General features: G+C 48.7%; 5 protein-coding genes across 5 annotated transcripts; 2 read left to right on the top strand and 3 right to left on the bottom strand.

Annotated features, from left to right (window-relative positions):
- Positions 1–1155: 1155 nt before the first annotated feature.
- On the bottom strand, positions 1156–2789 carry N7455_009181 (uncharacterized protein; the record flags this gene model as incomplete). The annotated part of the gene is made up of 2 exons (XM_065606123.1): positions 1156–1164; positions 1515–2789. The coding sequence occupies 2 exons, from the start codon at positions 2787–2789 to the stop codon at positions 1156–1158; spliced, it is 1284 nt and encodes a 427-aa protein (XP_065460588.1).
- A 531-nt stretch (positions 2790–3320) lies between these two features.
- On the top strand, positions 3321–5057 carry N7455_009182 (uncharacterized protein; the record flags this gene model as incomplete). The annotated part of the gene is made up of 3 exons (XM_065606124.1): positions 3321–3437; positions 3486–3798; positions 4435–5057. The coding sequence occupies 3 exons, from the start codon at positions 3321–3323 to the stop codon at positions 5055–5057; spliced, it is 1053 nt and encodes a 350-aa protein (XP_065460589.1).
- Positions 5058–6007: 950 nt separating this feature from the next.
- Positions 6008–7851, top strand: N7455_009183 (glycoside hydrolase family 71 protein; the record flags this gene model as incomplete). Its single annotated transcript, XM_065606125.1, has 4 exons — positions 6008–6010; positions 6417–6945; positions 6993–7218; positions 7275–7851. 4 exons carry the CDS (start codon positions 6008–6010, stop codon positions 7849–7851), a joined length of 1335 nt encoding a protein of 444 aa, XP_065460590.1.
- Positions 7852–9591: 1740 nt separating this feature from the next.
- Positions 9592–11487, bottom strand: N7455_009184 (uncharacterized protein; the record flags this gene model as incomplete). Its single annotated transcript, XM_065606126.1, has 5 exons — positions 9592–9899; positions 9983–10145; positions 10202–10266; positions 10334–11036; positions 11104–11487. The coding sequence occupies 5 exons, from the start codon at positions 11485–11487 to the stop codon at positions 9592–9594; spliced, it is 1623 nt and encodes a 540-aa protein (XP_065460591.1).
- Positions 11488–12032: 545 nt separating this feature from the next.
- On the bottom strand, positions 12033–13847 carry N7455_009185 (ankyrin repeat domain-containing protein; the record flags this gene model as incomplete). Its single annotated transcript, XM_065606127.1, has 2 exons — positions 12033–13772; positions 13845–13847. 2 exons carry the CDS (start codon positions 13845–13847, stop codon positions 12033–12035), a joined length of 1743 nt encoding a protein of 580 aa, XP_065460592.1.
- Between the last annotated feature and the right edge of the window lie 496 nt (positions 13848–14343).

Raw genomic sequence — 14343 nt, forward strand, 5'->3', positions numbered from 1 at the left:
GCTGGACACCCCCAGAACATGCAAATTTAGATAAGCCGAGATCTACCGATCGTAAGTAGGGAGTGAGTGGGCACTCACCTTGGTGCTAAATGACAGTATCGCGTAGTCCGAGATCCAGAAGACGAGCCAAGATTGCAAAATCATTCACAACAAACTTCAGATCGTAAAACGGTCTAATTGGCTGTAATGGGGTTATTTTTCCAGTGGGCTGTTGGCACTTTTGTCTCCATTGGATAATAGTGATAGTGATCAACGCGATAGTCGGGAGAGTTAGTCAAGCCTCACGGCGTTGAGGTTTAGACCCTAAGTATTCAGGTCCATGGCCTGAACCTCTACAAACATGGTATCTAGGCTTAGTGCTCACAGATCGGTCGGCGAGGTATAGATGTTCAGACTCAGGAATACCAAGGTCATGTAAATAACTAACTTCAAGGAATCTAGTCTCCGTCGCTCATCATTACCTGGCGGTTGTCTGTTTTGGTTATTTTTCTGCTAACCGGATTGGGAGCACCCAACAGATTGCCCTCGGTCTAGTTACCCTCCGATATACAATCGCAATTACTGAATTCCATTCACCCAGCTGATTGCATTACATCAAACCTATATCCGCATAAGCAACTAGCATGAGCCGATGCTGGCTCGTTACCTTTCTTGCGTAGCGGCCCACTCAAAGCTGGCAGGGGGTAGTCGGTGTGGTGAAGTGGCGCTCCAGAGGCCAGCTTATAAACCCTGAGCCTTATCACATTGTACAGAACTCCTTTCAACTCGAAGATCTGGGCTATGGCGCTAACCGGGTTGGGCACGCCAACCTGGGTGCTCTTGATCTGGTTAGTCTCTAAAATTTAACCTCATATACTATATAGCCTGCGCATTGGCTGGGTGCATAAGTCTTTAAGTTGCCGATATCTTGTGATATAAATCATAAGCCCCTAAGTAGAAAGAATCCCTATGAATACGATTCTTTTAATACGGGCCTGCAATTGAATATGAAAAAGCTCCTCTTAGCAGCAATCATGTATCTTAAGCTCTTGAAACGGGAGGTAAGATTTTTATTTCGCTCTAAGGAAGTTGTTAACTTGACCAGCCCTGAGACACCTTCCACATCCAGCACTAGGATGACGCGGATCACCCGCGACAATATTAGTCCAGATCCAGTTAGTTATTCTGTAAATTTTACTAATCTATTTCCGATACATACCCACAAAGCACTGTTGCAATTGGCTTGGTTCCGGGCACTCCGCGCCAACATCCGGGAATAGGTAAGAGAAGTCACCGTTCGTATAGATCATATAGATCTATGTCGAGTCCTGCGACCCCCTTCCCCCCTGGAGAGTGGGACATGACAAAGATGCCCTTTTACCGCCTTCGTTTACACCTAAAAAGAGTATCCAAAAGACCACCAAAAAGACATCGTAGAAGATGATACAATTGTCATACGAGGAAAGATCTAATACCTAGGTACGAAATTCTAGTGGGAAACCATAAAATTTGCTAGGACTTGCAAGCCCACTGACCTGGGGCTCGCTCTCAGGGACCTCATCATATTTCGCACTGTGGTGTCCCGAACTGTGGTGTTCCGTGCCATGGTGTCCCCAGCCGTGGCCATGTTTCCGCCCATGACCCCTGGCGATTCCGGTAGGAGTGCCGCTCGGGATTGCACTGACAACACTGCTTGGAATTGCGCTCTGGGCATCAGTGGGGACTTCGCTCACCGCGGGAACCCCACTGGGCCCACTGGGGGTGTCGGGAGTATAAATAGCAGTGGCAGCCGGAAGTTCACTGTCTGGTCCACTTGCAATCACATCCACAATGCCACTGGCCGCGGAGCTGGTAACGGCCTTTGCGACTTCGATCACAGAACTGCTCGATGGATTCCCAAATCCGCTTCCGATGGCGGCGACACTCCCACTTGTAGCCTTGGCTGCGGGCTCGGTAGTCTGGCTTATGGCTTCGATTGTGGTTGCACTTGAAGCGGCTTCGGTAATCTGGGTTGGGGCTTTGACGGTGGTCTCGCTCGAAGCGGCCTTGATGACGGCACTCGCACCCTCAGTAATGGCGACCTTTGCGGTCGCGCTGGTGGTGACACTAGCAGCCGTAGTTGTCGGGGAATCCGTTGCACCATCGCGGCCTACGCAAGCAATGCTCATCTTTTTGCCAGTCGCAGAGGACGAGGAGTCATCAATGGACTGCGAGAGGTCCCAAGTCATGTTGACATAGGGCCAGCAAATTCTACCATCTGACATAGTCACCATGTCACCAGCAACGTAAACATCGTCAGCACTGAAAGCTTGACCAACCTTGGAGCCGGTGGAGTCAACTTGCTGGAAGTAAGTTCCAGCAAAGGTACCACGGCACCCCATGGCAATGAAGTCACAAGTCAGGTTCGAGATTTCCTCCCAGGTGACGAGAGCATTGCTACTTCCAAAGGCGGCAGCGTGAGCGTTTGAGCAATCGTTCGATCCAGAGTTCACCCAGTTGACCTGGCTATCTCCATCCTCGGAGCCGACCTCAGACGTGGCCTGGGCGCCAACCTTGGTATACTTATCAGAGAAAAGCGAAATAGCAACATTGCGACCGTTCGTGCGGTTCTGCACGTTCGTGTAGCCACTTCCCATCCAGGCGTTCTCTGTCACATCAATCGCGCCGCGGGAAACCCAGGCGAAGATATACTTGGTAGTATCGGCAAACCGAGCCAACGCACTGTAGCTACCAGACATACCACCCATAGGCTCACCAGACGCGCCGTTTGTAGTGTTCTCGTTGGAAATTTTGACTCCATCGGTGGACATTCCTTGCGTCTTGGTGTTCAACCAGATCGCGTAGACAATTTTCCAAGCAAATTCAACAGAGATGATTTTTGATTGGTAATTTCGCAGTCATCAGGTCGACCTTTTTTTCCATTTACTTATACATTACTCACGGCTTTGTCTCTAACCCGTAAAATTGAGCCGGTCCAGCGAAATGTTTACCGGTGCCTGCGCGCGCCCGCAGTTTCTTGCCGGCCCTCAGTTAGATGAGCACGGCCAGGTGTAACCGGCAGTTCAAACAGCTTTGCCCTCAGTAATACATCCTTCACTTGAGTCTAGTACAGAGTTAGAACAGTTCAATGCGGGTTTGTTTATTGTGATTCTAGTCGCATGGTTGAAGACAGCTTTTTTTGCGATGGCCAATGGCTCTCCCTAAAAAAAAAACCAATTTAGCGTGATGCGGTAGATTGGCATATAATATATAAAAAAACTATTTCCTCGACTTACAATGGCGATATTCAACTCTCTATCTTTCTACCTGAATATAGAGGAACACTGAATCCTTCGAGCCCAATGGACGCTCCTGCTTCCCACTCTCCTTCGGGCCGGACCAACAAAAGAAAGCGAGGAGCACCAGATCCATATGAGAAGCCAGTAGGGATGCCAGGCAGCACCAAGCAAGTGACAAAGGTCAGATTTCACTGAGTCCGTATTTGATCGGCTCTAACCAAAAAACAGACAATCTCGATGGGTGCGGCATGTTCCCTAACCAGTGATTTGACCAAAATCCTGCAAAAAAAACCCGCTTTAGCATCTTCCGCTATTGACCTCCTGGACCTCTATTTGTGCCTGTGGGAGTGTTACATGATCAAGTCCGCCGGCAAAATACGCTTGGAAGAGGAACGTCGCTTCCTACAAGGCTCCAACGAATGGCTGGTGGGAGAGAATGAGAAGCTCCAAGAATGCTGTGATAACCAGGAGCTGCTGCTGTGGGATCGTCGTCAGGCCTTTGACTCTATACATCAGGGTATTCTCGGAACATTGCAGAATAGTGATAGACGCTATTGTCATATAAATGAGTTACAGTGAGTTTTTGCTCAAGCGAAATGAGATCGGCACGCTTGACCTGGCTATGGCTGGTATTGTACTGGTAGGCAACAGAGTGATAAACAGGTCTCGTGGTTCTTGCGTTGAACAGAAAAGGCAGGCAATGAACTGGTCGGAAAGGATAGTTCAACGGGGTGGAGTATGGGTGGGGCGTTCCATAGGTGGTATCATACTACCAATGAATGTACTTTCAACGCAAAAACACAAATCGAGCACCGTCTGCGTCTGCGTGAATCAAGAACAACCAATCACTGGCACACAGGGACTTTTGTTGAATATGGCCAAATATCTGGTTTTGTTTGGTTTTTTTCCTGTGTTTACAAACAAACGCCTTGCCACCCCCTAAGTACTAAAGCTCTGCGCTAAACCTTAGACTTGCTTGCCTGTCATTCTGGCCTATAAATATAAATCTCTAATGAAACCACAGAGATTTTCTCACTCTCCAAACCTACCTTTTCTTCGCAAACCGCTTTTTGTCGTGCAATCTCACGTGCTGCGCAGAAAGAATGGGGCAACTTGATCAACTTGGTTGGTTGAAACATCTTCGATGGCTAGTGTTGGCGCTGACAAAACCCTTCAGACTTCGATTTGGATCTAGACCTTGAGTCAATCTGGAGAGAATCGCCGAATATACCGACACCACCACCTTGTCTCGCAGCCAATCGCAGCACTCTCAGTTCAATCCAACCTATTAGCATATCACAATATGCAAAAAGTGAGGCTGAGAGGCCTCGTGCTATCGAGTGCATTTTCTACCCTAACCATGATAGCGAGTGCGCCTTTAGCTGGACGGGGCCGGATCTGTTGTCCCCAGACACCTGTGCCGATGATATTTTCCTCTACGTGTCAGCATTCTTTCTTTTTGAACGGGTGCACTGGATAGAAATCCGGCTCAGCAAGCTCAGCACGGGAAACGAAGAGGTCGTGGAAGAGTATCCGTTCTTTCTTCCGCGGGTTGAATCGATGTTGGGGAACCTACGCAGAGTGCGTGGTCAGATACGTGATATCATCTCGCGGAATGGCTACATGGGAAGTGCTGGGGAAACCCGATTTCAATTGTCTTTGCGACCGCAGATAGAGACTGCAGCAGACACTGGCATGCGGAGCGCGATTCCTCTATCTTGCATCCATCCCTCTCTGCCCATAGCATCGTTTGATCCACAATTCTTTGTGCAGAATATTGTTGGGAACTGGGGAATATGAGTGCTCCGGCTCTTAGATAGCCTGATATCATAATGGGGTCTGTTTTGACCCTTCTGTGGCTTTGTCGAACTAAGATGAAGGGGCCATTCAGATTTGCAGATTTTTGGATAATAATCTCAATAGAACAAAATATGGATAACCATCCCGTTTACTGAATGATATGTACTATCTTTCGTGGTTATCTTTTCATTTGTGGGAAGCCCTAGGTTTCCCACAACCGGTGACATATAAACGGGGGCGTGTTATGACATGTAGTGTTGGAGACTGCGGGAAATCAGCGCGTTGGAGATATTCCGTGCCAGAACCGAGTCGGTGAATTGCGATATTGAAATCTCTGGTACAGTTGGGCTTCCCCTAGGCGATGAGTTGAAGCGGAGCAGAGAGCATCTAAAGCTCGCCAGCTAAAGCACTCGAAATTATTGTTGAATCGGCTACGTTTACGGTAGATTGGGTATTGGGAACTGGCCTTGGCGCCGCCACTACGGCGGTGACCAGTGCCATAGCGATCATCGGTGCGAGTCTGTTCATAGACTGCATGGTTAACAAAGAAGCAGAGTTCGAATGGACCCATCAGAGGGGCGGGAACTCAGGGCAGCTGAACGGGTTTATTCTACGAGCTACGTAACACAGAAACATTGAGTGAAATGTCTTTTTTTTTTTTGCTGTTGTTTTTCTGCCATTAAGTCGGGCATGTACAGAAGATGATTATGACCTATGAACCTGGTTGCGCGTTTATTGTATCTGGAAGATCCATTATAAAATAGTTATGGATGTTTAAGTAACCAAACCACCGGTGTGGTGGTCATTCGGATATATTTTAGTACTCCTGCAACGCCACCCAAGCCAGTTTACAAGTAAACAAGAACTCGGTTGCTCTCTGTATTGCTTTGGACTTTGTCCTCATGATAACACAGTTTGCATGGGCCATTTGACTTTTGGGGTGCTCCTCCATGGTAAATTCCTGATTACGGTTACAAGGAACGTTTATCATCTATTTTCTAGAAACGTATATAAGGAGTGAGCGAGAATGTAAGCAATGCGCTTTTTAACCAAATGCGTACATCAAGATCCTGATCTCACAGTGCATTCTCTCTTCTTAGTATTTTCCTTATTCTTTTCACTGCGAGCTTTCGATCGTATACTAACCCACGCATCCATTCCAAACTTCATGTTGCTGGGACCCATTGTGGCCCTGTTTGGCCACATTCCCTTCATCATAGCTTCCTCGTTCCCAACTGAATACACTGCCACGGCTACTTCTGATGACAATTATGGAAACAAGCTTGTTTTCTGCCACTTCATGGCATGGCACTCCGGCATCCCCCATTGAATCGTGAATCCAGTACTAACTCTCATTAGGTTGGCATTGTTAGCAACCGCCAGAGTGCTAGCGACTATGACGATGATATGAAGCGCGCCCAATATGCAGGCATCGACGCTTTCGCCTTGAACATCGGCACTGATTCTTACACGGACGAGCAACTGGGGTTTGCGTATCAATCTGCCGCCAACAATGGCATGAAAGTGTTCATCTCTTTTGACTTCAACTGGTGGCAGACTAGTCAGGGCAATGCAGTCGGCGCGAAGATCGCGCAGTATGCCAATCTGCCTGCCCAGCTCAAGGTTGATGGGAAAGTATTTGTGTCTTCGTTCGCCGGTGATGGTGTCGACATCGCAGCGATCAGAGCAGCTGCTGACAGCGATATATATTTTGCACCCAATTTCCACCCCGGTCGGGGTGATTTCAGCAATCTTCAGGCCGCTCTGAACTGGATTGCGTGGGGAAATAATGAAAGCAATGGGTCTCCAACTCCTAGCAAGCAGCTCATTGTTGCCGATAGTGATAATGCTTACAAGACGGCTCTTAACGGGAAGCCCTACATCGCGTGTAAGTGGCTCGAACAAGTTTTCTTTCTTATGTTGATTCAAAATTAGCGGTCTCACCTTGGTTCTCGACACATTTCGGCGGCGACGTCTCTTACACGAAAAACTGGGTGTTTCCCTCTGGACTCCTGTGGTATAACCGATGGAGAGAAATTCTAGCTACCAGCCCTCGCTTCGTAGAGCTTCTCACCTGGAATGACTACGGTGAATCGCACTACATTGGTCCGCTATCATCGCCGCACATAGACGACGGGGCCTCCAAATGGGTCATAGGCATGTAAGCAGAACTCTCCCAAGAAGTACAAGGGGCGACGGCGAATAACGCATAAACAGGCCACATAATGGCTGGCTCGATATGGCGAAGCCTTTCATAGCCGCCTACAAAGCTGGCTCAAAACTACCAATCCGTTTCCTCGACGAAGAAAAGCTGGTCTACTGGTACCGAACGACCCCTAAGAATGTCAACTGTGATGCAACCGACACGACAATTCAAGGGTGCTCCAACAGCTGGAGTGGCAACTTTGTCTGTGGACGACCCGATGGCGCGGATGACATGACCGACGAGGTGTTCATCGTAACGATGCTGAAGACTCCTGCTACCGTGCATGTGCAGTCTGGCTGCGAGGCTGAGACTTATGATGCTAAGGCCGGAATGTGGTCGCACTCTGCGCCGATGGGTGTGGGTAGACAGACCTTCAAGGTTGTTCGTGAAGGAAAGACGGTTGACTCTCTGTGTGGGATTAGTCGGAGAGATATTACTGACACGTGTCCCTGTGGCATCTACAATTTCAATGCTTATGTGGGCACTCTGCCGGCGGAAGCCTCTGTTGACCGGCTGCAGCCGGCTGGATTGGCACTGTTGTCGCAGGGATTGCAGATTGCATGTCCGACTACACTGGGTGCCAGGTGAAAGAAGCAATTTAAGTATTACTGTACTTTTGCCAGATTCTAGAGTATATTAATTCCTCAAACAGTCAGTTAAAAGACCTCGTGGCTCAAACATCAGACGATCTGCTTTGTCTTCAATACGAAACACTATTTCCCTCCAATGACTGCTGCTTGCCCATCTATTACATTGCCACAGAATTGCGGATCTCGGCAGAAAAGTTGTCGAATCAAGAAAACCCACCGTATGTGTGGACGGTTCGTAATCAAAATTAAATCAATAATATTCCTATACTATTCTGTATATCGTCTAGTTTCCCTTGGCGTTGACTTCAAACAAATATGGACATCGGACTGATTGAGCCGCTGACTGTAACCGATTGGCAACTATCGCAGGTGATTCTACAGGTATCAACATAGCAAATGTCGTCCTGGAAGATATACAAGATCCAGTACCATACGTGGTGCGCATTACGGTGTTCCCCAATTTAACGTGGCCCGCTCGATTATGGATATGCGCTAGGCCTTGGCGATAGGACCAGAGAAGAGTTATTATGGTAAGACCGATTGCGAGAATGTCTACCTGGGCTTCGATGTCCCCAAACGCGTTGATAATTGAATGACCGGTCGGTCTGCACAGGGATCATCAACTCCCTCAAAGATATACACCATCTCCGCTTCTTCGGATGTCAGAATCTGAGGGTCAACGGTGAAGGTTTTTTTCTTAATGCCTGATCACGAAATTGCTTTGAGTCGATTTTGCAAAAAGTGCGGTGTAATCCCGGTTCCCGCCTAAGGAATACTGAACAACCTACTATAGAGAACAGGGTTTTTTATGTTTATGTTTACATCATGGTCAAACGTTCAAGTCCGTTCCTTGACCATGTATGTTCGGTGCCGCAAGGTCATTTCAGTGAGCAATTTTCTCTAGACTTCACGGCAACAGACTTGTCGATAATCTGGTATTTGAATCATTGAAAAGGCCAAATCAAAAATGCCTCAATGGGATAATATAACGTTGTGCATCTCTTATGCCTACGGCCTACTCAACTATTTTCAGTACCCACGCGTACAACTATGAGCTGGTTCCTTGGTACTAAGTTGTGGGCGCATGCCAAGTGTGTCAGAGTTTGATGATCCATGTGCATTTTCGGATAATACTGATATGCTGAGCAATAGGGCCAAGAGATCTTTTCGTCCATTGAAGTCGCCTCTAAGCAAGGACCGTCCACCAACTCACATAGTGCGCAATATACCAACAGGAAGAAACGCGGACAACGATCTACCAGAAATCAGGCCGCAGATTGGCTTTCTTCGCTGCCAGCTTTGCCATGGTCGCCGATCATCATTATATCATAAAAACAACTCAGAAGATCCAGAAGCATTCCCTCCAGAAGGGATCTGCTCGCGAAGGCGAACCAAATGTGCGGCGAACAAGGCCAGGCTCCAAGCTTCCCATGGAATGCTCCCTGTGATACATGAACTGCCGGCAGATGAGATGGCCAACTATGTGGTGAGTTTGCCAATGAGCTCCACGAGGTCAACCAGTCAACCAACCATTAAGCTGACACCGCGCCAGCCATAATCGTACTCCAATTGAAGGCGGGCGGCGCGGGTCCGAACATGAATGCGCGTAAGCGAAGCGCACTGAGGGCATTGGGATCAGGGTGGATTGTTTTGCGCACTAAATGAAGCTGCTAGAAGTTGATAATTCGGTCGTTGTAACGATAAGGTTTCTGCACGCCTGGGCTAATATATTTACAACCTACTTCGCGTGGTTGCCCATCTGAACACTTCCGGTTTGCGTATTTAGTACCTCGGACAATGACGATTGTGGCCCCTTTCCGTCCGCGCGAAACCGTCGTACTTGTTCAATTTGATTATCCTCTCCCGTAACTGTTGGTGGTGGATGTTGGCAGTCTCCAATTGTAGACTGGATGCTGTCGGGCAAATCTTCGTCTTCACCCCGTGCATGAAATGTATCGGGATCGAAAATCATCAGTCGGAGATTTCTTCCCGCGCGGGGTTGAACAGTCTTCGTGACAGCCTCACGTATCGACGGACTCGCACACACTGCACAACAGCTTGTCAGCACCATAACGGCCTTCCGCTTCCAACCTATAATAGGAAATGAGATCGAAATCAGTGACACTCACCCGCCACGGCCACAGCTCCGCATTGGTTATTGATAAGTCGCGCAACTTCCTCTTCAATATTAACCGAGCCATAAAAGTACCAGAGCCGCTCACCCTGTTGGTAGGAAATATTTTCTTCGGGGCCTGATTGGGTACGTGGGCAGTAGATGCTGAATTGCAAAATCTGGAGCTTGGTTAGATTACGTCGCCTAGGATGAGTTGTGCTCGCAGACAACTTACACAAAACCCTTTCCGATCGAGATGGAATAGCTGTTCTATCCATTTGTTCACCCACTTTGGATACCCTGCGTGCACTATGTTAGCAAAGGCGATCCCTAGGCTCCGAACCACGGGTCAAACGCAGGGACATACCATCTGTGCCAACTCGGCGCTTCCAGAGAACCTCCAGCTTCCGCACCATTACTTCTCGCTTATGACTGGCTTGTACTAGCATCTCAATGTACGACAGCGCTCGAAAAAATCCAATGTCCTCCACCACGAAGAGGATTGTACCGAACCGATAGAAATTGAGAGGGTGTCCGTAGGGTCCGAGTACGATAACCGGCTGCCTACTCGGGAATTCCAGTGCGTCGTGGTATAGCTTTCGCGTAAGCCCAAGTTGAGGCTCAGCTACCATGCGCACTGTTCGTTGAATCGGTCCGTCTTCCCAAAACGCAACATAGAAAAGAGGAAGCTGAAAACAAGCGCGGAAGCTGGCCCGTGGCATCCAGAGCTGCACGTACTGGCCAGGGCGGATCGGTCGGTTGAGGGGTAGTGTGATGTCAAGCCAGAGGAACTGGCTCACAGAGTTCATGGTCACCTCATTTCGAGAAGATTTCCAAGGCTTCTGGTTCCATACGGCCACCATGCAGACAACGGCGCTGATGGAAAACCACAGGCAAATAGCGCCCACCAAGTACCACCGATACAGTGACTGTCGCTCCATGAGGTGGTATATAAGCGCGCAGATCGCGGTTACCGCAAGAAGATAGTGGCATTTCATCGCAAACTGCATGTGACGCCGTTGGACCGCCGCGCAAGTCACTGGTATCACGAGAACGAGAGCAGATCCTGCCTACATTGAGTTAGCTGTAGCCACCTGTGCAACTCGTAAATACAGCTCCACAGATAGTAATACGTACCGCTATTGGAACAATGTACCGTGGATTTGCAAGGTTCGTCGTTCTAGCGACGCTGACGAGCAGCGAACAGTGCAACAGAGAATGGAGCACACATATGCGACCTACCCAGCGATGGAACCACGCGAGCATGTGACGGTCCACGTGCAGCAGATCTGCCGGAAAACCAAAACTCACACCGGTGCATAAGGGGATCAGGTTGATGACTGCCAAAGAGCCAGCTCTTTTCTGTGCTTCCCTCCAGGAATGGGTTCGCAACCGAAGGCCAACAATATTTGCTGCAAGCATGACAGCCAACACTAGTGCTTGCCGGTACTGGGAGATGTCCAGCCAGCTCATGCCCTTTGGCAGGTGGACGTAGGCAAACTGCCGCCAGGAGCCTAACATTTTCAATTGGAAGGGGCGACAAAAGCCCACATGGCGTCTCCCCCGCGCCCAGTGCCACACCCCTCGTCCAAGCCAATAGAGCAACCATATTGACAGGACGGCTGCAGCGCTGATGGCATACAAGTTAGGGAGAGAGGTGCCAGCAAACCATCGATACAAGTCTGACCCAATCGGGGGCATTCTGCTTGGTTGTCAACAACTCAGAGGGATAGACGGTTACCTATATAGAGGCGGCTAAGCCTGGCTTTTCATATTGTCAATTTCCTGAGGGCAGAAAGAGCTTTCTCTCGTGGTTTTAGGTAATAAGCTCCATCCCTTTGCATTCTGTTTATTGCGGGCTCATTTAGAGTAATGCTCTGCCTGTCTTTCACATAACCCCGTGTCAGAACGGTCGCCGCAACAAAATGATCGTCCGCATATCCTAATACACATCGCTAGCCTGTTCACCCAGCAAAATGCTGGAATGATCCGGAGTGAATCTCGATTGATTTTTAAAGAATGAGACATAAATGACAGCAGAGACTATTCTTATTTGATAAAAGTTATTAGATGTAGGCAAACCTCACATGTCTTGTGAACAGCCGATCTTGGCTTGGATAACAGCTGTCCCGTCTTTTCCGCTCTATCTCATCTTCAGTGAGCTTCTTCACAGCATGACTGTTGCGGGATCTAGCAAGGAGAGCTGGAACTTTCAGGTTTGAAACACGTTTCGAGTCCTGGAGTAGCCTTTTGACTATTTTCACGTCTCCTCCTTTGACTGCCAACCCCAGCGCGGTTTCGCCCCAACGATTGCTCAAATTGAGGTTGATGGCAGGATTCTGAAGCAAGATGTCCAGAATATTAAAGCTTTGATTACGGACAGCCACGAAAAGTGCACTCTCCTCATCAATGCTGTTCAGCTGGTTGATCTTCAATCGATCACCTTGTTCCACCAATAATTTCACCACATTAACATCGCCTCTTTCGGTGGCTAGGCAGAGCGGGGAATCTTCACGTGTGTGTCGAGCATTGATTTCAAGCTCGTTGTGAGTAAGGAGCAATCTCACAACCGCAATGTTACCCTCCGTTATAGCTAGGCGGAGAGGTGATCGAAAGCCCGCGCAGATATTTGGGTCGAGAGTCGGTCTTGCAAGAAACCATCGTAGAACAACTGTGTCCATTCTTCTTGCCAGATGGTGTAGTGAAGTAGAAGGCTCACCATATCTCCCCCCTCCTCCGACTGTATTGACATCCACGTCATTTTCAGTCAAAAGTCTCTCTGTGACATCGTCGCGATGACTAGAAGTCGAATACCACAGTGGGGTATTTCCAGAATCGTCCTTGCAGTTTACGAGAGCGTTTTGACGCAGCAACAGATCTACCACTGCGAGATGTCCACCCATTGCAGCTGCGTGGAGCGGCGTGCCGTTTCTTTGGTCCAGCACATCACAATCGATGGATTTTTTGTCGAGAAGTGACTTGACGGCCGATAGATTTCCACTAGCAGCTGCAAGATGCAAGGCCGTTCTTCCCTGGTGATCCACTGCGTCAACGTCTTCTCCCCAGCTGAGCCGCATTCGCAACGCACCAGGGTCCTTGCTGTTCGCATCATCCCTAATCATTTCTGCATTGCCGGTGCATGTCTCGTTCTTTGTCTCGGGGCACACTGTTCTGCAATGATCTAGGAACAAATATTTGATGGGCTCCCTGTTCTTGATGCAGGCTTCGATCCAAGGCGATATACCATCCTGATCCATCGCGTCAGGGTTGGCACCTTTGGAGAGCAGCATGGCCACAAGCTCTTTGCTTTCATAAAAGACTGCAAGCCAGAGCGCGGTTTGGCGCTGGCAATGCAAAAGATCTATCTCGATATCAGGGTGTTGGAGGAGCCTCTTCACGACGGCAGATGAATTTTTCTCCACGCTGTACCACAAAACACTCTTTCCAGCCTTATTCCTCAGGTTGACTTCTGTCTTTTGATTCTTCAGGAAGAGCTTAAATGTCGACCCGGACCCATATTGCACGGCTGTCATCAAAGGGGAGCAATCATCAACCAATGCGTTAACGTTGGCTCGGTAGGAGAGTAAGGTTTTTGCAAAGTCGGTACGGTTGGCTTTAGCAGCCCAGTGAAGTGCAGAACTGTTCTGGTGCTTGATGTTGTATTTGATCAAGACCAACCGTAGCTTTAAATAGAGTATTCGGCTGGTTCGGGCAAGAGCAGAAATTTCGTTTCCCCTTAGGGTGTCGGCTATGACCCAAAGAATCTCGGTCGGCAAGTCCAGGATAGTGGTGAGTAACTTGATAGTCTGCATCTCATTATTAGTCTCCGTAAGCCTTGATGAATAAGTATAGCTTCTTGGAAGTAACGACTATCATACCATGATTGTGTTGGTGGTTTGTTCTATTTCGGAAAGGAACAGAGGTAGCCGCTGATTCGATAAGAGATATGCTTTCCACGGCTGGTTATGGCAATGTAGAGTAATAATGGTTCAGTAGATGGGGTGCAGTCGTGGCTTTATAGATTGCCCCGTCATGGATAGTTCATTGCTGAACTCGAGCACGGAGCACTGCCTAACAGATTCCACACAGTCATTTACCAGATTTTCGCTCCTGGGACCCAATTCTAAGTTCCCGGGGGCTCAGGGCTCCTGGAATTGCCTGTGGCGCTCCTGGGAACATTTATTCGGTTCCTAGGAGCTTGTATCAGGCTCCCAGGGACTCGGTGGTTCCTGGGAGAGACAATGTCGTCTGGGGAGACGAATAGAGAGCACATAACAGACTTATTGGACTTAGGCCATTTTCTTTAGGTAACGCAAGATAGCTGACTTCATGACGTTAGAACCCACAGCACAGAGCAAATCTAGTAAGCACCGTAGC

The sequence above is a fragment of the Penicillium solitum genome, assembly GCF_028829755.1.
Source record: "Penicillium solitum strain IBT 25940 chromosome Unknown utg000006l_segment0_segment0, whole genome shotgun sequence".
NCBI lineage: Eukaryota > Fungi > Ascomycota > Eurotiomycetes > Eurotiales > Aspergillaceae > Penicillium > Penicillium solitum.